The sequence below is a fragment of the Muntiacus reevesi genome, chromosome 5 (genome assembly GCF_963930625.1).
Source record: "Muntiacus reevesi chromosome 5, mMunRee1.1, whole genome shotgun sequence".
Taxonomy (NCBI): domain Eukaryota; kingdom Metazoa; phylum Chordata; class Mammalia; order Artiodactyla; family Cervidae; genus Muntiacus; species Muntiacus reevesi.
In genome coordinates, this window is record NC_089253.1 from 115,690,489 (window position 1) to 115,715,166 (window position 24,678).

Genomic DNA, 24,678 nt, shown 5'->3' on the forward strand with positions numbered 1-24,678 from the left:
TATATAAGCTCCACCTGAGACGCCCTTGAGGGTGCATTATGGCTGCGTCTGCTGGGTCAACCACAAGCGGCGAGAATACAGCGTTCTGCCGCTATGACTGATCTACCAGTCAGAAGAGAATAAATGTCTGCAGCTCCTTGAGTTTTCTTCCAGCTTCCCCGCTCGTGCCTTGCCTACCCTGGGTTCAGTGAACAGTGGGATACAGCGAAACAACTTCCTTCCAAGATACAAATTCTAAACTTTCTGAAAAGGTTTCTCAATTACAAAAGAGTTATAATTCTGTCACTCGTTCCTGCTCCTCAAGTCTGTCCTCCACATCTACCCCCATCTCCCTCCTTTTCTTCTTCTCCTGCTGAACTCCCATTTTACCCCCAAACCTCGAGGCCCCCTTCTTCAGGCTCCACCCCCAATCTCCTTCATTCAACCAATTCAAACTCAACCTTTAGGGAATTCCCTGGCAGTCCAGTGGTTAGGACTCCCCACTTCCACTGCAGGGGGCATGGGTTGCATCCCTGGGCAGAGAACTAAGATCCCACAAGCTGTGTAGCGCGGCTGAAAAATAAATAGAAAACCCCTTACATTTAAATTGAAACCCAGTAATGAGGGCACCTTTTAAAATGTACGTTATATACTTTGGACTAAGAGTTTGCTAGCTATAGTCAAAGAGCTTTCCGAGGTAACTGTGGGCCCTCACCATTTTACAAAGGAATTTAACATTGTCATTCAAATCTATGAGCCTTTGTTTCCTGATCTTTATCAGTTTTGTTGGGGGGTCATGGCTAAAGCTGGCTGGAATCCTCTTTTAGAGGATCTGCAATGTATCCTGCCACTCGATAGCCCTAAAGCCCAAGAAATAGCAGAATTTTATATGAAGCTATTTCTCAGGCCTTCCTAAAACCTGTTGATTGGAATAAAATCACAGCATGCACTCAAGGACTAACAAACCTGTGCATGATATTACAACAGACTTGAAATTGTTTCTAAGGAAAACCCTGGACTCCTTTTAGATAATGGAGTCTTTTAACTCCATGTTCCTAAATGGCCCAGGTGAAGATCTCAATTTGGGCAAAATAAGCCTAACTTAATTGAAAAACCATGGCAACTCCTGATTTGGTTAATTTGGCAAACCTATTGGACTCTGCCTGCAATGCAGGAGACTAAAATTGTATTCTTGGGTCAGGAAGAGCCCCTGGAGAAGGAAATGGCTACACACTCCAGTATTCTTGCCTGGAGAATTCCATAGACAGAGGAGCCTGGTGGGCTCCATGGGGTCTCAAAGAGTAGGACATGACTAAGCAACTAACATTTTCACTTTTTTCGTTCACAATTCAAATAAGCTAAAGACCACTAAAATCATAAATTTACTGGTTCAACAGCTATCAGACTCCTCCCAGAGGCTTCAACAAACTAAATCAAAGCCTTCAAACTCTAAAAATGTCTGCCATTTGAATAAGAAGCCTGGCCATTGGAAAAAGGATTGCCTTAAACTAAAACACTTTAAACAATCCTCCCAAGTTAAACCTTTAGTTCTTCTTATCAACTGTGCTTGCTCTAAGAACAGAGTGACAATTCACTTAACGATTGGAAGTGAGCTCCTCCTTGTCTTCACTGACACTGGAGCCACACTTTCTGTGCTCAACACCACCACTCAAACAACCGTTTCCTCCCTGCACTGAGATAATTCAAACAGTGAGAATATCCCGAAAACCCTCCATAGTTTACAAGTCCCCTCCCTCCCTTTTCCAACTGGGCTCCCTTCAGGACAATCATTCCTTACCTCTGGTCAGTTCTGCTCCTGTCAGCTTCCCAGAAAGAAAACTTTTTTCTTTGTTGCTGGCCAAAATCTTGGCTTTTTCTGCTCAGTGAAGCTGAATAAAAAGTGCAGAAACAGAGTTTGGAGGAAATAGAAAGGTGGCTTTATTTCTCAGTTGGCGGAGAGGGGAAACACAGTAGGCTCGTGCCTTAAGAACTATTCCTCCCCCTCTCCTGCCTCCACAAGGAGTCTGGGGGCTTATATAAGACGAGGGCTCGCAGTCAGGAGTTGATGATGAGTAACAAAAGTGTTCAGATCTTGATTTCTTCCTCTTGCCCTTTACAAAGACAGTCACAGACTGGCATCAGTAATCCAGTGATGAGTCTGGCAGTTCAGTAGTTCTGTGGCCTTTTTGATATGTAACTACAAAGCAAAGGGTGTTGTAAGGGTAAACACAGATACAGGATGTAGTTAGCCTAGAGTCAAAAGGAAGTAGGTGCAAAGTGTAGATCCTGCAGAGTTAGAGGGCAGAAAAGCAAATTTAGTTATAGACATGCAGAGTTAGGAGCAGTTAAAGTAAAAAAAAAAAAAAATAGGAGGGTTCAGGCCTGCTCACTATTCTCTTTATCTTCTTTGTTCTCAGGAAAGGGAAAGAAAAAAGCCTCATTTCTCTTTTTTTTTTATTCCTTTTTGCTGCAACAATATCACACTGTCATCTCTTTTTCTTAAAATGGGAAATTATTCTAAAGATTGATTCAGTTCCCTGGACAACTCCTCGCATTCCAGCTCCTCAGTTCTATTATTAGCAGTTTCTGCCCTTAGGACGAGCTTGAAAGAACAGAAAGTTAACACTCCTCAAAGAAGTCCCTGAGAAATGCTGGGCAAAATTCACAACGGACATTGCGTGGATTCATCCAGTTCCCCCAATTCAAATTCAAATTGATCCTGGTAAACTTCTTCCAAGCATTAATCAGTATCCATGCAGCCTGGGCAGGAATTTCCCTCGTGGCTCAGCTGGTAAAGAACCCACCTGCAATGCAGGAGGCCTGGGTTTGATCCCTGGGTTGGGAAGATCACCTGGAGAAGGGAAAGGCTTCCCCCTCCAGTATTCTGGCCTGGAGAGTTCCATGGACTGTATAGTCCATGGGGTTGCAAAGAGTTGTACATGACTGAGCAACTTTCACTTCAAACCAATCACAAAGGAATATGAGACACAAGGCCCCACAGTCCCTGCACCAGACCTCTGTGGTGGCTTTTGCAGCATCTCTGTGGATTCTGAAAGTCAATTTTTATTTGCTTTCATGAGGGAAGAACAACAATACACCTAGCTAGACTGAAAGCCTTCCTACTTTTCACAGATCCTGGACAGAGATTTAGTAGATGTTATTTTTTCCACAAGGGTCTATCTCGATGTTACAACATGTTGATAAGCATCTTCTCTGTTCCTTTTCTAAGGAAACAAGTAAGCAAAACGACGTCAGTCTCCTCAAGCCATTAGCAACTATATTCATTAGGTTTCTAAAGAGAAATTACAAGTTGTTCAAATGCCGGTCAAATACCTAGGATACCTGATCTCAGATTAAGGACTCCTTTTAGACCCTAATAGGATTCAGTGTCTTAAATTTCCAGTAGCCACAGACCAAAAGACAACATCAAGGATTCTGGAGTCTGGCTGGATACGATGGGAACTGGATACCTGATTCTTCTTAATAGCCCACTCTCTTTATATGTTGCTCAAAGCTGAAGGACTAGATCCTTTAAATTGGGAAGAAAACACCTGTATGACTCTTCAGATCCTGAAAATCAGACTTCTCAAACCACCTGCTTTATATTTAAAATTTATTTATTTATTTACTTTATTTTTGGTTGTTCTGGACTTTCTCCAGTTGCAGTAAGCAGGGGCCACTCTTCTTTGCGGTGCACAGGCTTCCCTTTTCGGTGGCTTTTCTTGTTGCAGGGCACAGATTTTAGGCTCAAAGGCTTCAGTGGTTGCAGCCTTTGGGCTCAGTAGTTGGGTTACAGGGGCTCATTAGCTGTGGCTCGAGGGCCCTAGAGCATGCGGGCTCTAGTAGTTGCGGCTCTCGGGCTCTAGAGAGCAGGTTCAGTAGTTGTAGTGCATGGGCTTAATTGCTCTGACATATGTGGAATCTTCCCGTACCAGGGATCGAACCCATGTCCCCTGAATTGGCAGGCAGATTCTAATCACTGTACCACCAGGGAAGTCTTCAGAGTATCTGTTCTAGGCCTTCCTAGTTACCAGCTTCCCTTTCCCCTCCTTTGTGTAGGGAAGGGAGGAGAATGCCTTAGGAGTGTTTACAAAAAGGCACAGAGGTCAACACTGAGTCCTTGGTCATTGCTGTCAATAATTAGACCCTATAGCCAGAGGTCTTCCCCCGTGCCTAAGAGCTATTTCCAAAAGCAGCTCTACAAAATCAACTCAGGAAAAGGTTATGGGCTGTCCACTCATCGCCTATGTTCCCCGAGCAATAGAAACTTTGCTCAGTTCTTATCACACTCAATGCCTTTCTGTAAGCCATATTACCTCACATGAAATGCTGTTACTAACTTCTCACAAAACCCTTACCCAGGGCAACAACCTTAACCCTACAAACCTTTCCCTTTTACCTACTGACCAGACTCCTCATCACTATCTGGCCCTGGAGCTGACTTACAAGAAATACCTAGCTAAGGCTGAAATTTAAGTTTACTTAAGTTTAAGTTTACTGATGTTTCTTATATGAACAATGGCAAAGGGAAAACATTGCATGCAATCACTTCCTCCTTTGAAGTAACTGAAGAAACTCCACTGACCACTGCTACTTCAGCCCAGCAAGCAGGGCTCCAAGCTCTAACTGAGCTTGCACACCCAAAAAGAAGGTAAAACTGTGAATATCTGTACAGACAGTCACTTTGTGGTAGTTTCTAACCTTGGCACTTTGGAAACAAAGATTCCAGGAAACCAGATTAATAATGAAAATTGGGTGAATGAATTGTTGAAATCAACCCAACTTCCATCTGTCCTGCTCATCATGAAGGTGCCTGGACATTCAAATTAAACTCAGATGAAACCAAAGGAAATAATCTGGTTGATCAGGCTGCAAGAACAGCCACCTTATGAGCCATCCAACCTGAAAGGTTTTATTAAGTTTTGTCTACATTCTCAAAGAGGATCTAATGGAAGTGATTCAAAGAAGGCCAGCTGAAGACAGTGCACAAAGGTTTTATTGGGCTGATGATAGCTGTATTTTTAGCCCGTTGACTAATCTCTGGTATGGCCCCGGAAGAAGACCTGTCTTGGCAGAGTCCAGGTCCTGATGGCAGTGAGTCATCAGATGACTCACTGGGCTATGATAAATGAGACAATGCTGTTGGGAAAGTTTTTTTGATTAATTACTTATTTTATTTATTTACTGTTGGTTGCGCCATGTCTTTGGTGCTTTCTGCGTGGACTTTCTCTAATTTTGGCAAGCAGGGGCTACTCTTTGTTGCAGTGGCAGGGCTTCTCACTGCAGTGGCTTCTCTTGTTGCAGAGCACAGGCTTCTAGGCACGTGGGCTTCAGTAGTTGCAGCTCTCGGGCTCTAGAGTACAGGCTCTTTAGTTGTGATACCCAGGCTTAATTGCTCTGCGGCATATGGGATCTTTCCGGACCAAAAGATTGAAATTGTGTCCCCTGCAGCATTGGCAGGCAGATTCTTATCTACTGCATCACCAGGGAAATCCCAGGAAATATTTTTAAGGCCTTCAAGGAGGCAAAATTAGCTTGTGCTGTACACCCTTTAAAAACAAAAACAGGGAAAACTGTCCAAACTGTCCCTGGATGTTTTGATTTCTTCCCCAGTGGCTCAGGGGTAAAGAATCTGCCTGAATGCAGATTCAGGAGATGTAGGTTCATGGGTTTTGATCCTGGGTCTGGAAGATCCTCTGGAGTAGGAAATGGCAACCACTCCAATATTCTTGCCTGGGAAAATCCCATGGACAGAGGAGCCTGGTGGTCCGTGGGGTGGCAAGAGTCGAACACTACTTAGCAACTACACCACACCACCACAAAGGGTCTTTTAAGATATGGCACATGGATTTAATTCCATTGTCTTCTTCCCAAGTCTATAAATTTGTGCTTGTCATGATATGTATGTTTCCTCATTGGATTGAAGAAATATTGTTTTTTCAATATTGTAGAAATATTGTAAGAAAAGGTTAGGCACTTCTCCAGTGGTACAGTGGATAAGAATCCACCTGTCTATGTAGAGAACATGGGTTCGATCCCTGGTCTGGGAAGATTCCGCTGCCTCGGAGCAATGAACCTGGTGCACCATAACGACCGAAGTCCGCACACCCAGAGCCCGTGCTCCACAAGAGAAGCCGCCGCCATGAGAAGCCCATTCACAGCTAGCCCCTGCTTTGCTTTCTGAAACTGCAGAAAGCCCAAGTGTAGCAACAAAGACCCAGGGCAACCAAAAATAAATGAATAAATAAACATTTTTTTAAAAAAGAGAAAAGGTTACACCCACATGGGGTGTTTCCTCAGAACTGCATGGTGACCAGGGAATACATTCCACTGGCCATATTATGAAGCAAGTCTGTGGGGTTTGGTCTAATCTACACTTCCTTTGGGAAGCAGTCTGTCACCACTCGAAGTCATTACCAGCAGACCTAGGCGTTTGTCTCTTTCTGCTCTCGATATATTAAACTAATTAAAGGAGACATGCTTCATTACTGCAATGGACTAATCAGAGCCTTAGATTAAAAGAAACATAGCCTCGTAGCACAATCTTTCCACAGGGTGCTCCTGGGAGATGAGTCAACACACGTCACATGCACATTCTATAAGCAGGTGGTTTTGTCTACTGGAAAATCTTCAAAAAGGTTTTTTTTCTTTTTTTTAATTAAAAACAATTTTTTTTTCAAAAAGATTCTTTACATCTCAGATGAAAAGAACCATAACAGGCACTGTTAACTAATTCTTGTCCTACAACGCTGGAAGGTGTTAATTTTTGGATTCATGTTTCTATTTTTTTCTGGCTACACCACACACCTTGTGGGAATCTCAGTTCACCAACCAGGTATTGAACCTGGGCCCTGGAATTGGAAGCATGGAGTCCTAACCACTGGGAATTCCCATGTTTCTCAACTTAAAAAGGTCCAATGCCCAACTGGACTTGTGAAGTGACTGGAGAAATAAAATGAAAACTAACTAGAAAGCGAAGCAGATAACGTCTGATGCTCACAGCTTTCCCAATATTCAGAACCAGGCTGGTATATATATTCACACTAAAGTGAAAAGTTAGTCCCTCAGTCGTGTCTGACTCTGTGATGCCATGGGCTATATACAGTCCACCAGGCTCCACTGTTCATGGAATTCTCCAGGCAAGAATACTGGAGTGGGTTGCCATTTCCTTCTCCAGGGACATACACACTACTCTAACCTCATTACTGACCCTTTTCTTAATGGGGTTGCTCTACTCTACTGATAAATTTACTGAGTTTAATGACACTACTTCAATATCCTTGCTAAAGAAGGCCTGTTCAATTGGCTGATGGTGTCAGAATATCACTTAGTGACTTTATTATGTCCAAGATGGTGACCAGTCAGCATTTTGTTGGAATTTGTTTAATGTTAGCTGAATTTTTTACCTTCCTTGAGGGCATTTTTCTGGCAAATGGGGAGATATTCTTCTAGTGATCTATTCTCAAACTATAGAGGCTGGAGGACTTCTCTCTGAGGGTGGGATATATTTCCATGACCTCAGTCTTCCAGATTTAAGGACAGTCTACTTATGTGTGTTAGTCACTTAGTCATGTCCAACCCTTTCCAACACAATGGACTGCTTCCCACCAGGCTCCTCTGTCCATGGAATTCTCCAGGCAAGAATGCTGGAGTGGGTTGCCATTCTCTTCTCCAGGGGATCTTCCCAACACAGGAGTTGAACTCGGGTCTCTTGCTTTGCAGGTAGATTTTCACCGTCCGAGCCACCAGGGAAGCCTGGTTACACCTGATCACCAATTTCTCCTTAGTTCCCAATGGTCTGCTAGATTTTAAGTACTTAGCCCTTAAAGTTGTCTACAGGGTAAAACGATAAGATCATGGTCTCTACTGTTTCTGTTTGACACTGTTACAAAACATTTCTCCAAGTCCTATTCCTCTAACATTTCACCTGCTTGGATCTTCTTTTCTCTTTTACCTCTGTCGAGAAGCAAATGGCTGACCAAAATTTGTAAGAAATGTAACCTCTCAAGTCTGTGTTAAACATTTTGCTGCACTAGGGCCAGATGGTTGTTGGCTGTAATGGCTACATGATCCATGGCTAGAACGTATCCCTAAGTTCATAACCTGTCAATGGAAACGTGAATAATCACACTCCTGACCGGAGACTATGTTACTCCTTCGGGGTCCACCTTTGTATGTGATTACAAAGGAGAACCCTGGGCTTATGAATGTTTACACAGCTGGTATGTGACAGGATAATGCTTTTTTTTATACCATAGCATTTCACTTAACTTCAAGTTCGTGTTAGAGAAAGAAATCCAGCCAAAATCTCATTGGTCGAGATGAGACTCGGCTGCCCGCTTTTTACACCCTCACATACTGTCCATTGATTACCATGTGAAAGGATTTGTTCCTTGAACTGGTGCAGTCCATACTGACCTGTTGCACCATGGCTAAATTAACAAAATCTACCACTTGAGGCTTAGCTTAACAACAATGGGAATCCCTGGATTCCCCAGTGAGGGTTGTATTAGATAATCAAATAGGGCTTCATTATCTCCTTGCAGCATGTGGCAGCCGTTGATAGAATGCCCTAGCCAACACCTCCTGCTGCGCCTAGATTAACACTTGCAGTGAATTTCGGGGCTTCCCTAGTGGTCTAGTGACTAAGACTCCATGCTCCCAAGGAGCATGATAGAACCTAGGAGGCCCAGGTTCTATCCCTGGTCAGGGAATTAGGTCCCACAGCTGCAACTAAGAGTTCGCATGCCTCAAGTAAAGATCCCAAGGGCCACCCCTAAGACCTGGTGCAGCCAAATAAATAACTATTTAACACATACACAAACACGCAGAAACTTTCAAGTTCTACTTCAGATTCACCAGAAACTTTAGAAAAATAACACAAAGCTTCTCTGCTCCCTATCCACATTTTCAGCTGGCTGTCTTCAGCTCTGGACACTGAGATAAGATCAGGACTTCAAATATTATTTATGATTATTAGAATTTTGCTATGTGTGTTTGTAGTTAGACTTATGCTGCTCCTTACTCAGACCTGCTCCAAAGCTTCTATAAACACAAAGACTGTGGTCTCTCAGTGGATTGAAGTGATAGTAAGGTTTATGGCATCTGGTCCCATCACTTCATGGCAAATAGATGGGGAAACAATGAAATCAGTGACAGACTTTATTTATTTATTTATTCTTGGGCTCCAAAGTCACTGCAGATGGTGACTGCAGCCCTGAAATTAAAAGACACTTGCTCCTTGGAAGAAAAGTTATGACCAACCTAGACAGCATATTAAAAAGCAGAGACATTACTTTGCCGACAAAGGTCCATCTAGTCAAAGCTATAGTTTTTCCAGTAGTCATGTATAGATGTAAGAGTTGGACCATAAAGAAAGCTGAGAACCAAAGAATTGATGCTTTTGAAGTGTGGTGTTGAAGAAGACTCTGGAGAGTCCCTTGGACTGCAAGGAGATCCAACCAGTCCATCCTAAAGGAAATCAACCATTGGAAGAACTGACGCTGAAGTTCCAATATTTTGGCCACCTGATGTGAAGAACTGACTCATTGGAAAAGACCCTGATGCTGGGAAATATTGAGGGAGGAGGAGAAGGGGATGATAGAGGATGAGATGGTTGGATGGCATCACTGACTCAGTGGTCATGCGTTTGAGCAATCTCGGGGAGTTGGTGATGGACAGGGAGGCCTGGCATGCTGCAGTCCATGGTGTTGCAAAGAGTCGGACACAACTGAGCTTCTGAACTGAACTGAAGGCTTATTCACTTGAACATTCAGGTAACAGTGAAATTTCTGGATGCTGAAACTGCCCAAGCCTTTTCCTGAATGCTTCCCTGTTGGTCAGATGTGGCCTAACCCTTATGACACTGATTCCCTGAAATAGCCAGCAGAAATTAAAAATTCCCCCTCGGATGGGATCTAATTTTTGGGAGAGGTCCATCCCAGAATGTGAGGCAAAGCAGGTCTAGAAGTCAGTGATGCTTTCAGAGGCAAATCTGGATCAAAAGGGGAAAATATGAAATGTGAAATAAAATGCATTTACTTATGTCAAGGGTTTTTTTTTTTTTTTTTTTCATTTATTTATATTAGTTGGAGGCTAATTACAATATTGTAGTGGTTTTTGCCATGCATTGACATGAATCAGCCATGGATTTACATGTGCTCCCCATCCTGAACCCCCCTCCCACCTCCCTCCCCACCCCATCCCTCTGGGTCTTCCCAGTGCACCAACCCCGAGCACTTGTCTCATGCATCCAACCTGGACTGGTGATCTGTTTCAGAATTAATAATATACATGTTTCAATGCTATTCTCTCAGATCATCCCACCCTCACCTTCTCCCACAGACTCCAAAAGTCTGTTATATACATCTGTGTCTCTTTTTCTGTCTTGCATATAGGGTTATCATTACCATCTTTTTAAATTCCATATATATGTGTTAGTATCCTGTATTGGTGTTTTTCTTTCTGGCTTACTTCACTCTGTATAATAGGCTCCAGTTTCATCCAACTCATTAGGACTGATTCAAATGTATTCTTTTTAATGGCTGAATAATATTCCATTGTGTATATGTACCACAGCTTTCTTAACCATTTGTCTGCTGATGGGCATCTAGGTTGCTTCCATGTCCTGGCTATTATAAACAGTGCTGCGATGAACATTGGGGTACACATGTCTCTTTCAGATGTGGTTTCCTCAGTGTGTATATGCCCAGGAGTGGGATTGCTGGGTCATATGGCAGTTCTATTTCCAGTTTTTTTAAGGAATCTCCACACTGTTCTCTAGAGTGGCTGTGCTAGTTTGCATTCCCACCAACAGTGTAACAGAGTTTCAAGGGGTTTTTAAATGGAGCCAAGAGGCCATTAAGGAGGTGGATCTTATGTACATTCTTACCCAGTCACACCATGAACTGAGTCAAACCACACATACTCAAAGGACTCTGCAAGAGGACCAGAAACATCACGGTAAAGGACTTTTACCTCCCTCTGGCAATAGCCTCAGGAAATAATTAGAGGGAAAAATCACTAATACAAACCTCCCCCCTTTACCTTTAAAAGTCATTGACTCTTACTCCCCATGGGATACTGTTTAGGTTGCTACCTGAAACTGTGTGTCCCAAATTGCAATTCTTTGATCTCAAATAAACACTGTTTTTCTTGATTATTTCCTTCCAAGTTTATTTAGTTTGACCGTTTAAAGAGGGCAGCCAACCCTAGCAAGTCTAAGAAAATAAAAATGGGATACTCTAGAATATAGCCTGAAACATGCTGGAAGAGTAATCTTTGAGCAAGGAAAATGTGTTGGCTTAAGAATTATTCCAGGGACTTCCCTGGTGATCCAGTGGTTAAGGGACTGCCTTCCAATGCAGGGGATGCAAGTTCGATCCCTGGCTGGGGAACTAAGAATCCACATGTCATGTGGTACAGACAGAAAAAAAATTATTTCAGTTGGGTTTCTTTCTGGTTTTTTTTTTTTAACTTTTTGGTTGTGCTGGGTCCTCGTCGATATGCGCAGGGTTTCTCTAGTTGAGATGAGCCAGGGAGGAGGGGTGGGGGGTTGCTATTTTTTGCTGTGGTGCACGGGCTTCTCATTGTGGTGGCTTCTCATGTTGCGGGAGCACAGACTCTAGGGCATGTGGGCTTCAGAAGTTACCCATACGGGCTTTAGATGCCCTGGGGCATGTGTAATCTTCCCAGACCTGGGATGGAACCCATGTCCCCTGCATTGGCGGGGGGATTCCTATCCACTCTACCATTAAGGAAGTCCCCAGTTGGGTTTCCTATGTTACAAATAACCGTGTTGTAGATAGAATGTTACTCTTGGACACAGCATACATAACTTTATGAATTAAAAATCTAATCTATTTTACATTTTAGAAGGACTCAAAATGTTTGGATTGTACTTTATAGTTTGTAAGTCCTTTCATCTGTTGTTTAATCCTCATAATACTGACATCCACCCCACTTAACAGCTGAGGAAGCTGAAGTTCAAAGACGTAGAAATCTTCCTCCAGGTTGCACTCTGAGAAGGGAGGATTTGAATATAGCCCCTGTCCTCAGGTACCAGGATTGTGCCCAACTGGTGAGATCTCTTGACAAGTCTTGTGCATATCTGGGAGCTTTGTTTTAAAAAAATGAAAAAAACAAAAACACTTTCTTATCTTTAGCAAATGTCCTGTGTTGATCTTAATGATTTTTGTACTCTAGTCTCTTTAGAGTTAGGTGATTTAGTTTCTTTTGCTGACCCTTGATATAATTCTTTAAGGAATTAACTTCTCTGGCATTGTGAACTGGTTTCTTCAACACCCATCTTTCTTCTATCACTAATTTCTGTGAACAGGTGAAGAAATAATGGCTTTTGACCTGCAAATAACAAATGTTGGAAAGGTTGTGGAGGAAGGGGAACCCTCCTACACGCTTGGTGCTGCCGCTGTGGAAAACAGTGTGGAGCTTCCTCAGAAGACTAAAAATAGAGTTACCATGTGATCCAGCAATCCCCACTCCTAGGAATATACCTGGACAAAACTAATTCAAAAAGATGTTCTTAGTGGCTCTACTCATAATAACCAAAACATGGAGCGATCTTAAATGTCCACTGACAGATGAATGGATAAAGAAGTTGTGGTACATATGTACAAGGGAATATACTGGGCCATAAAAAAGAACAAATGATGCCATTTGCAGCAACATGAATGCAACTAGAGATTATCATACTAAGTGAAGAAAGTCAGAAAGAGAAAGATAAATACCATATGATATCACTTATATGTGGACTCTACAGCATGGCACAAATGAACCTATTTACAAAACAGCAACAGACTCATAGAGATCAGACTTGTGGTTGCCAAAGGGATTGGGTTGGGGGACAGGGATGGACTGGGAGTGTGGAGTTGGTAGATACTACTATCTTTCAAATGGGTAAACAACAAGGTCTTAATGTGTAGCACAGGAATTATATTCAATACCCTGTAATGGAAAAGAATACAAAAAAGAATGTGTGCATATAACTGAGTCACTTTGCTTACAGCAGAGATTGGCACAATATTGAGAATCAACTATACGTCAATTAAAAAAAACAAAAAAAAATTTTTTTTGTATTTCTGAAGTTTTCTTTTTTTTTTTTTGTTTTTTTTTTTAGAAGCTGGAGACGTCCTCTTCTGAGAAAAAGCATACAAATAAAATAATTACCCAAGTGAAACATGAAGTTTTAATAAAATCAATAAAAAAAATAGCAACAATTTACTAAGTACTTACCACAAACCGTTGGACTATAAGCTCCTTGGGGGCAGGTACCTACTTGCCCTCTGCACAGATCAGCAGGAGACCCAGAGAAGGTGCTCAAGAAATGTCAGTGCATGTAGTAAGTTGATGCTGAGCACATTGAAAAGAGCTTCATATGCATATCTCATTTAACTCTGTTAAAAAACAAAACTTAGCCAAGCAAATTTGAAGATGAAATTGGCTTTATTAGGCAATTCACAAACTGAGAAGCAGTCCATCTAGCAACTAGAAGGGCACTAGGGGGGCTGTATAAAATAGAAGGCTTTCATAGGAAGGAAGGTGGGAAAGGGAGCTATTAGCAAAAGGAAAAAAAAAAAGATTGCTTTAGATCAGGAGAATGAGGGGAGAGAAAAGCAAGGGTTATCTTTTCCTCCTCTGGGGGATGGACAGCACCCCCATGGCAGTTCACTTTATTGAAAATTCCAGACGAGTTGATTTTTAATTGCATTTCTGATAGGGGTAGAAACTGCAATTACATTAGAGATTAAATCTAGGTTTGGCATCATGGGCTTTAGCACAAGTGATGTCGTGTAAGGTCTGTATTTTGTGTTTTTTTTTTTTTTTTTTAACAATTACAACTCTTCTCTCTTTCGACCACATACACATAAACACAGCTTCATGACATAGATATCTTTATCTTATTTTACAGGTGGAGAAACTGATATTAAGAGAGATTAAGTAATTTATTCAGGGACATAGGGCTGATAACTAAATGGTCTCTCTGACTTTAAAACTTCTCTTAACCAGGATTCTATGACCTGAACAAAGCCAGAATGGCACAAATCATAATATTCCATTGCCAGGGTAACATATCAGTGGACTGAGCCACACCAGTGGACTTCCAATAGGCTCTGAGTTGCTGTATGTTGAAGGTAATTTATAATAATATGCCTGTTGTTGTTTAGTCGCTAAATCACACATGACCCCATGCAACCCCGTGGCTCCTCTGTCCATGGGATTTTCCAGGCAAGAATACTGGAGTGGGTTACCATTTCCTTCTCTAGGGGATCTTCCTGACTCAGGGATTGAACCCACATCTTCTGTATAGGCAGGCAGATTCTTTACCACTGAGCCACCTGGAAAGCCCAATATACCTGTAGAAATAGTAATATGCTTTCAATATATACATATTTGATTCTTGGTATTTTGGTAATTATATTCTATAAAGTGCCCTGAACATTGAATTAGCAAATACTGAGCCATGACTCTTAGAGGAAATACAGTGGCTTTGTGACCAGAGCCTCTGGTCACAGCAATTTTGTCAACCAATTAATGTACAGTTTTTTTAAAGAGTGTTTCAATTTAGAGACACAAAATATGTTGTTGATTCATGTTGATCTCACAGTTGACAGCACTATAACTCATTCTTAAACAAGGTTGATCTAACACACTTAAGGCACATCACAGCCTTCTTGCCATCTAGGAACACCAGACGGTACATTAGCATGAAACCTGATGAGCATTTTAAACAGTGAAACCAATGCCAAGCACAAAAATGCGAGAAACACCACATTTGACCCTAAAAAGATGAGGACAACGACACCCTTGTGATATGAGAGCTGAAACAAGAAGGCAGAGAGAGAGCCTTGCTCTACCTTAGCTGGTGGTGTGCACACAAGGAGACCCAGGTTTTTCACTGCTATGTGCATGTTTGGGGGTGACTGTGAAAGCGCTACAGTATTGATTATCGGATAGCAAATTTTAGTGAGTAGGTAGATTTTCAAATACGGAGTCCATGAGTGGGACCTGGAGGGTTCCTAGAGTGGGACCTACAGAGGATCCACTGTATATGCATGATTTGGGTATGACCTAAACCCACTGTAAACCTTTTACAGTGAAAGTGTAATATTATACAGTGAAAGTGACAAACAGATTCAAGGGATTAGAGCTGATAGAGAGCCTGAAGAATTATGGACAGAGGTTTGTGACATTGTACAGGAAGCAGTGATCAAGACCATCCCCAAGAAAAAGGTAAAATGGTTGTCTGAGGAGGCCTTACAAATAGCTGAGAAAAAGAACCTAAAGGCAAAGGAGAAAAGGAAAGAGATACCCTTTTGAATGCAGAGTTCCAAAGAATAGCAAGGAGAGATAAGGAAGCCTTCCTTGGTGATCAATGCAAAGAAACAGAGGAAAACAGTAGAATGGGAAAGACTAGAGATTTCTTCGAGAAAATTAGAGATACCAAGGGAACATTTCATGCAAAGATGGGCAAAATAAAGGACAGAAATGGTATGGACCTAACAGAAGCAGAAGATACTAAGAAGAGGTGGCAAGAATACACAGAAGAACTATACAAAAAAGATCTTCATGATGCATAAAATCACGATGGTGTGATCACTCACCTAGAGCCAGACATCCTGAAATATGAAGTCATGTGGGCCTTAGGAAGCATCACTACAAACAAAGCTAGTGGAGGTGATAGAATTCCAGTTGAGCTATATCAAATTCTAAAAGATGACACTGTGAAAGTGCTGCACTCAATATGCCAGCAAATTTGGAAAACTCAGCAGTGGCCACAGGACTGGAAAAGGTCAGTTTTCATTCCAATCCCAAAGAAAGGCAAAGCCAAAGAACATTCAAACTACTGTACAGTTGCACTTATCTCACATGCTGGCAAAGTAATGATCAAAATTCTCCAAGCCAGGCTTCAACAGTTCATGAACTGTGAACTTCCAGATGTTCAAGATGGATCCAGAAAAGGCAGAGGAACCAGAGATCAAATTCCCAACATCCGCTGGATCATCAAAAAAGCAAGAGTTCCAGAAAAACATCTACTTCTGCTTTATTGAATATGCCAAAGCCTTTGACTGTGTGGATCACAACAAACTGTGGAAAATTCTTAAGGAGATGGATATACCAGACCACCTGACCTGCCTCCTGAGAAATCTGTATGCAGATCAAGAAGCAATAGTTAGAACTGAACATGGAACAACAGACTGGTTCCAAATTGGGAAAGGAGTACGTCAAGGCTGTATACTGTCACCGTGCTTATTTAACTTATATGCAGAGTACATCATGTGAAATGCTGGGCTGGATGAAGCATAAACTGGAATCAAGATTGCTGGGAGAAATATCAATAACCTCAGATATGCTGATGATACCACCCTTATGACAGAAAGTGAAGAAGAACTAAAGATTGATGAAAATGAAAGAGGAGCGTGAAAAAGTTGGCTTAAAACTCAACATTCAGAAAACTAAGATCACGGCATCTGGTCTCACCACTTCATGGCAAATAGATGGGGAAACAATGGAAACAGTGAGAGACTTTATTTTCTTGGGCTCCAAAATCACTGCAGATGGTGACTGCAGACATGAAATTAAATGATGCTTTTTCCTTGGAAGAAAAACTATGACAAACCATAGCTTGACAAACCAAACAGACAGCATATTAAAAAGCAGAGACATTACTTTGCCAACAAAGGTCCATCTAGTCAAAGCTATGGTTTTTCCAGTAGTCATGTATGGATGTGAGAGTTGGACCATAAAGAAAGCTGAGCGCCAAAGAATTGATGCTTTTGAAGTGTGGTGTTGGAGAAGACTCTTGAGAGTGCCTTGAACTGCAAGGAGATCCAACCAGTCCATCCTAAAGGAGATCAGTCCTGACTATTCATTGGAAGGACTGATGTTGAAGCTGAAACTCCAATACTTGGCCACCTGATATGACGAAGTGACTCATTTGAAAAGACCCTGATGCTGGGAAAGATTAAGACAGGAGGAGAAGGGGACAACAGAGGATGAGATGGTTGGATAGCATCACCGACTCGATGGACGTGAGTGTGAATAAGCCCCGGGAGTTGGTGATGGACAGGGAAGCCTGGCATGCTGCAGTTCATGGAGTCACAAAGAGTCAACACGACTGAGCGACTGAAGTGACTGACTGTGTATGCATGCTTAAAATTACATGCCTTTAAAAAGTCGTAGGTTAGGCACATTGCTCATCTCCATTTAAGATACTAAAACTAGGTGATTGAAGCATAGAAATTGACTTTTCCTACGTCACTCATGTAGCCAGTTTCATAGACATATGACACCTCTCTACTGTCACGCAAGCCCCCACCCCTAAGAAGGAGCCCACTTGGTTGAATTCTCTTCTGCCACCATCTTAAAATTCTCAGGGGTTTTTCAACAAGGGCCCCTGCCTTTTCGTTTTGCTATGGCCACCACAACTTATGTAGCTGAACCTGATCACATAGCAACTAAACGGATTAATAACTGAGGGGACAAAAATACTATTTATTTATCCAATTGAACAAAAATGTTTTCACAGTGACTAATAAATATTTTAAAGTTACCATTTATTGAGTTTTGGTTTTATTAAGTTCTTGATAATGTATTAGCTCATTTAATCCTTATAGTTCTCTGTGATTTGGATATTATTTCCATTAAACATATAAGGTAACTGAAGCCCAGAGAAGGTAAGTTAACTGAGGCCACACAATTAGCATAGCTTGAACAGGAGTCAAATCTTTTTGACTTCAGATTCTATGCTCTTACCATTAGACTCTTGCTATGTCTAATTTTAGCTGGCTCCTGTGTTCGTGTGATCTGTAATGAGTTTTATTTTCCCAGGCTGCTTTTCATCATTTTTCTTTGTATTTAATTTTTGTTAGTTTGATTAATATGTGTCTCGGCGTGCTTCTCCTTGGGTTTAGCCTGTATGGGACTAGTGCTTCCTGGACTTGATTGACTGTTTCCTAATGCACTGTAGTGACCTGGATGGCAAGGAAGTCCAAAGGGGAGGGGAGAGATGTATGTGTGTGGCTGGTTCATTTTGCCGGACAGTAGAAACTAACACGCTATAAAGAAACTGTACTCCAATAAAAATTAGTTTAAAAATAATAAAATAAAACGCACTAGGGTGAAGATGCACAGTGATATCAAATAAATTAGTCTGTTAGTAAAAAAGTTTGAATTCTGTGATCTTCTTAGTGAATTTGTGACTAAGACATCTACATTTCATTTGCAGCAAATTTATATAATGAACTTTTAACAAAATATAAATTAGCTCAAAAGTACATGAGACAATGACCTTGTTTTCTACTTCCTTTAGTCATGTCCCCACTTGTTTTTCATTTTAACATCCTGCAGAGAGGATGATAAACAGTAAAAGTGGTAAAGGAGACAGAATTCAAGGAGTTTAATTTCCATCAAATTAGTATCTCTAGTAAAAGTAACTTGAAATTAATGATAAAAATGAGATATGGGAGCTATTTGTAGATTTATTTCATTCACATCTTGTTTTTACTACTTTGGATAATTAATGGGTGATCGAAACAGTTAGCAAGATTGAGGGCAATTTAATTATTTAGTGTTAATTGAGTGCATAAAATGTTTTATCTTCCTTCAGTTTAAACTTGCTAGATCCATTGTTGAAAATGTATCTTCTCTCTTCTCTGTTCACTTCTGCAACTGACATCTTGCCTAAAGAATTGCTTACTTGAAAATCAAGGGATCATTTCTTGGTGGGTTGTACATCTTTTATATTTGTGAGCTAACATTACTGGATTTATACTTTTAGGAAAGTCAACTGCTTTTTATTGAGCTTCTACATTATACTGAGCTCCAACTCTGTATAATTGTAAATAATATGATGCCTGAAATGAAGGATTTTCCAAGGGAGACAGGAAAGAGAAAGAGAAAGTAGAAAGGCTGTACATGCCAGAGGTGATGCAATACAATTGCTGTTTGGTGAAAAAGCTTTTCTTCTCATATTCTTGAAAAAGAGTTTATGTTCTTAAAATTCCCAGAAATGAAATGAGTATAGGAGAGTTAGATCCCATCTGAGATATTGGATTAGAGAAAAATAGCTTTACTTGATTCTCTTAGTCCTAAAATCGTGGGAGCTCAGCCCTCAGCTGGGAGACAGTCCCAACCAAATTCGCCTGAATCGAAACAACCCACTACTGAGCAGGAGAATAAATGTTGATTGTTGCATGCCTCTGAGTTTTGCATCATTATCGTGGCAATAACTTCCTGAGACAATTCTTTACGATTGTTCAGAATATCTGTGTCTTCCTCAAGGCTCTGGACAGAGGGAGGAAAAAAAGTCAGGGATTTTATTCTCCATTAAAGCATTTCCTTTTATTCTGAGCAACTATTTTCTTCAAGTGACTTTTTTCTTGTAAGATTTATTTGTTAGCCCAGAGAACTCTGAAGTTATACCTCTTATTCTCTTGTGTATTTAGGAATGGAAAACTGATGTCTTGTGGGTTTCCTAAAACAGTGTATGTTTGCAAAATTTTTGGCACTTGAAAGGGTTAAAGGGTAAATGATCTAAAAGTCTAACAGTAAAGGGACTAATCAATTATTATACATACATATGATAGACTACTGTCATCAGAGAGTACCTTTTTTATTACGAAAGACACATATAGTAACATGAAAAATTTTCACAATGTTAAGTGAATAGAAATTATCTGATAAATAATATACTTTTTATTCATTCAACAAGTATTTATTAACCACTTGCTTTATGCAATGTTCTCAGTGTTGATCCCAATTTTATTCCACAGCTTTATTGTGTAATAATTGACATACAATAAACTGTATGTGTAAAGTGCAGACGGTCCCTAACTTACAATGATTTGATGTGCAATTTTTCAACTTTATGATGGTGCAAAAGCAATATGTATTCAGTAGAAACCATATTTCAAATACTTCAGATTTTGAACTTTGATCTTTTCCCAGGCTAGTGACTCGTGGGACAATACTCCCAGCTCCCGGCCAGCCATGTGATCAAAAGTGAAAATGACTGCTACGATTACAACCATTCTGTTTTTCACTTTCAGTATAATGTTCAACTAACTACAGTTGATAATCAGCACTTTATTATAAAATAAGTTTTGTAATAAGTGCTAGATGATTTTGCCCAACTGAAAGCCAATGTACATGTTCTTACCACATTAAAGTGGGGGAGGGTGAGCTGTCATGTTTAGTAGGTTAGGTGTGTGAAATGCATCTTCAACTTAATATATTTTCAATGAACAATGGGTTTATCAGATTGAAACCCCACCCTAAATCAAGGATGATCTATATACAATTTGATTAGCTTTGATATATGCAAAAACATGAAACCATCACCACAATCCAGATAACAAACATATTCATCACCACTAAAAGCTTACTCATACTTTCTATTACTTTACAATCTTGCCTGCCGCCATTGTTCTTAACCCTCCTCGCTTCCAGACAACGACTTCTCTGCTTTCGGTCACTATAGAATAGTTCACATTTCATAGAATTTTATGAGTAGAATCATATAATACCACTTTTTTGGGTCTGTCTGACTTTTCTTCACTCAACGCAATTATTCTGAGGGTCAGCCATGTTATTATGTGTATCAATAGGACTATCTTTTTTTTTCCTTAATAACTGCATAGTATCCATTGTGTGGATATACCATGATTTATTTATCCACTCAGCTGTTGATGGACATTTGGGTTGGTAGGACTTTGGGGCTGATAATATTGATTTTCTAAAATGAAAGTGTTAATTTCAACATGAGTTGTATTCTATTTATAAATTGTAGATTTTTTTTTTAATTTGGCTATGCCACATGGCTTGTGACATCTTAGTCCTCCAACAAGAGACTGAAAGACCACTGCCCCTGGCTGTAAAAACATGAAGTGCTAACCTCTGGATTGCCAGAAAATTCCCTAAATTGAGTTTATTTTTGTGTGAATGATCATTCTTATTTTTTTTCTGAAATTAATATTCAGTTAACCCAAGTTGAAAAGACTAAACACCTCGAGTAGTATATTTACAAACTTAGTTAATACAAATCCTTTAAATATTTTAAATTTCCTTTGTAAATTTAGCATATCTGATTTTTAAGTACTTCAAATTCTTGAAAAGACAAATTTACAGGCCTAACAAGCAAAATCTTCCTAAATAGTTAAAAACATATGTTTAAAATTTGTGTTTTAGTATAATCAGTTTGATGTCTTCTTCTGTATTTGTTTTTTTAATTTTTGGCTGTAGCGCTAAGCCTGAGGGATCTTAGTTCCCTGAGTAGGGATCCAACGCAGCCTCGCCAGTGGACTCTCAGAGTTCTGACCACTAGACAGCCAGGGAACCCCTTGTACTTTTTATAATGAAATATCTTTGGATATTTATTAGTAAAGAAACATCCAAAATGTGAATTTGCCTGTTTCTGGATTACAAGTGATTTTAGCTTTTCTACCTTTTACTTTGCTGTGTTTTCTTCATCTCCTGTAATAAATTCATATTATCTTTATAATCAGAATAAGCAATGAAAGTTCCTAAAAGCAAAAATCAATGCATAGTATCGCTTTAAAAACCAAAATATATTCTCTCACTGTATCCTCTTTGGTCTTTTCTTTCTCCTCAGGAAATATCAAGACCTTAGAAAGCAATAGTAAGAGATGCAGGGAGGTTGCGGGAGGGGCACAGTGGTGGTGGTATCTGCAGGAGGGGAAATACCTAACATGAGGTAATCACTTGATAAAGTAACTGGAGGTGCTGGTGAATACCTGATTGTAAATACTGGGTTTGAGGTCAAGCAAGCAATTGATAGTTTTTTTTTTTTTTTTTCTGCATTTGTTTGCAGGACAGCAAGAATCACTTGATGATTAGTTTGTCAGCATAATGGCATCTGTAAACAGAAAGAGTGAAATAATTAAAAAACTTAAAATAGACAAACGTCTCCTGGAAGACATAAACGAAAGGCGAGAATCCAACTGCCTGGTGGAAAGAAGCAATCAAGTCAGCTTATTGAGAGTTCAAAAGAGGCATTTCCACGGTGCCTACAAGTCCCTTACTCATGACCAGGTCAAAGAAACTGTTCCCGACAGTGACAGGAGCTCTTGGGTCAAACTGAATCTCTTCGTTCACAAGGAGAAAAGGCACTTTCCACCAAAAAGTAAGACGCTGCAGTAGGATTCCTACCCAGTTGACAGGAGGGATCTCTAAGTAAACTTAGGAATTATTTCTAGGATTGAAAGGGGTTCATACATATTGCTCTGGGATAGTTAAAAGTCAATCTGTTTGAAGTTAAAAGCATCAGTATACTAGGCTAGTTGACGTAAACTAGGCTAGTAAGATCTACTATAGACCAGAGATCCTCGTTTCCTCGTGTTTACGGGATTTGAGGGATCATCTCCACACTGGCTCATTCAATAGGCTCTAGTTTGGGTACTGGAGTATGCATTTTCAGGCAGGCAGAGGTGATACTGAGCCTGATTGCCTAAGAACCACATTTTGAGAAGGGTCTAGAGGCCTCTTTGTTCATCACTTTCTGTTACGTCTGCAAAAATGTCATATGCAAAATTGAGATACAGTGGAAATTATTTTGATGACAAACATCAAACAAAAAAACCTGAGACACAATAATAAAATGTGGAGGAAGTTTGGGGTGAGGTGGCGTGTGGTGTTGGTGGTATTATTTTGCAGTGGGGGAGGAAGAAGAACTGCTGGTAAATACTTTTAAATACTTGTTTCTAAGTCAAGACAAGCAACTGATGTTATTTTTTCCATTTATTTTGAAAAAAATAAAAAGAGTCTAATTATGTTAAACATAACCAACAAATGATTAAGTTAGATCACAAACAAAATAATTGTCATATTGGAAATTTAACTTCTTTGATGTCAAGGCTGTGACTATACACCTGACTGACTGCGGTTCATAAACAGGGCAGAGAGGGTGATGCAGTGTGGCCTGGAAACCTGAGATTGATTCTCCATTGTGTTTTAAAGTTGATCTGTAACAGTCATATGTTAATTTTGCTCAAAAAATAACTCTTTTACAAGGAGGAAGTATTCCACTTCCCTGGTAGCTCAGTTGGTAAAGAATCCGCCTGCAATGCAGGAGACCAGGGTTCTTTCCCCCGCGTCAGGAAGATCCGTTGGAGAAGGAAATGGCAACCCACTCTTGTATTCTTGCCAGGGAAATCCCATTAACAGAGGCAGTTTGCGAGCTACAGTCCATGGCATCTCAAGAGTCAGACACGACTTAGTGACTGAACCACCACAATTCTAAGAGAACCCGCACAGTCTCAATCACAAAAAAGAAGAAATAATGCCATTTGCAGCAACATGGGTGGACATAGAGATTACTACACTAAGTGAAGTAAGTCAGAAAAAGAAAGACAGATACCATACAATATCATTTATACGTGGAATCTAAAATAAAACTCAAATGAACAGAAACAGACTCACAGATATTTTGAAGCTCTCCCTTTAATTTTCTATTTGGAGATATGTCAGTCAAAAGAGGGAGAGTCTTACTTAACCATGCCTTAAAAATGGAAGACTTGGTGTCTTACTCAGTTTGGCCTGCTCTAACAAGTTACTATAGACTGAGTGGCTTAAAAAAACTAACTTTATTTCTCATAGTTCTGGTGACTGGAAGTCTGAGTCAGGGTGCCAGCATGATTGGGTTCTTGGAGTTCCCTTTTCCTAGTTTTCAGAGAGCTGTTTTCTTGCTGTTTTGTTACACAATAGAAACAGCTGGCTAATTTTTTGGGCTCTTCCTGTAAGGGCAAGAATCCCTTTCATGAGGACTCCACTCTCATGACTTAATTACCTCCCAAAGGCCCCACCTCCAAATACCATCCCACTGGGATTAGAGTTTCAGCATAAGAATTTGGAGAAGCACAAACATTCAGCCCATTGCACTTGGGTCCAAGTTCTGCTTCTGTGATTGAGTGGTCTCATGCTTTTAGTCCTTTAGTGTCTCTAAGCCTTATTCCTTGCATCTATGAAACAGTGGCAACGGCACCCCACTCCAGTACTCTTGCCTGGAAAATCCTGTGGATGGAGGAGCCTGCTGGGCTGCAGTCCATGGGGTCGCTAAGAGTCGGACCTGACTAAGCGACTTACTTTCACTTTTCACTTTCACTCATCAGAGAAGGAAATGGCAGCCCACTCCAGTGTTCTTGCCTGGAGAATCCCAGAAACGGGGGAGCCTGGTGGGCTGACGTCTATGGGGTCACACAGAGTCAGACACGATTGAAGTGACTTAGCAGCAGCAGCAGCATGAAACAGTACTTCTCCTCTGCCTTCAGGGTTATTTTGGAACTATGAAATGTATTATAAGACATGTAATAGATACTTATTCTTTTATTTTTCAGATAATGCCATATTTGGATAAAGTCCATCTACGAAGACACATAGAAACACAATCTCTTTGATCCTTCTTCAATATCCATCTAAATTATTTACAAATATTAATTATAAGAGAAGCCAAAGAAAACTATTCATTAGATCATCAAGAAACCATTGAGCCACACAAAATGTATTACATCTTCACTGCCTTCCATCATTTAGACTTAAATGTTTTGAAGAGAGGATTTGAGTTATTAAATATACTTTCAGAGATGGATGACCTAAATGTTCATTTCACAGTGATCTTCTCTTTACTAATTTAAAATGTTCAAATAGTTTATATTATTTTTTTTAGAG

General features: G+C 40.3%; 1 protein-coding gene across 1 annotated transcript; it reads left to right on the forward strand.

Annotated features, from left to right (window-relative positions):
* Nucleotides 1–21,864: 21,864 nt before the first annotated feature.
* SPATA45 (spermatogenesis associated 45) lies at nucleotides 21,865–24,367 on the forward strand. Its single transcript, XM_065936387.1, has 2 exons — nucleotides 21,865–22,138; nucleotides 24,348–24,367. Exons 1-2 carry the CDS (start codon nucleotides 21,865–21,867, stop codon nucleotides 24,365–24,367), a joined length of 294 nt encoding a protein of 97 aa, XP_065792459.1.
* Nucleotides 24,368–24,678: the final 311 nt, after the last annotated feature.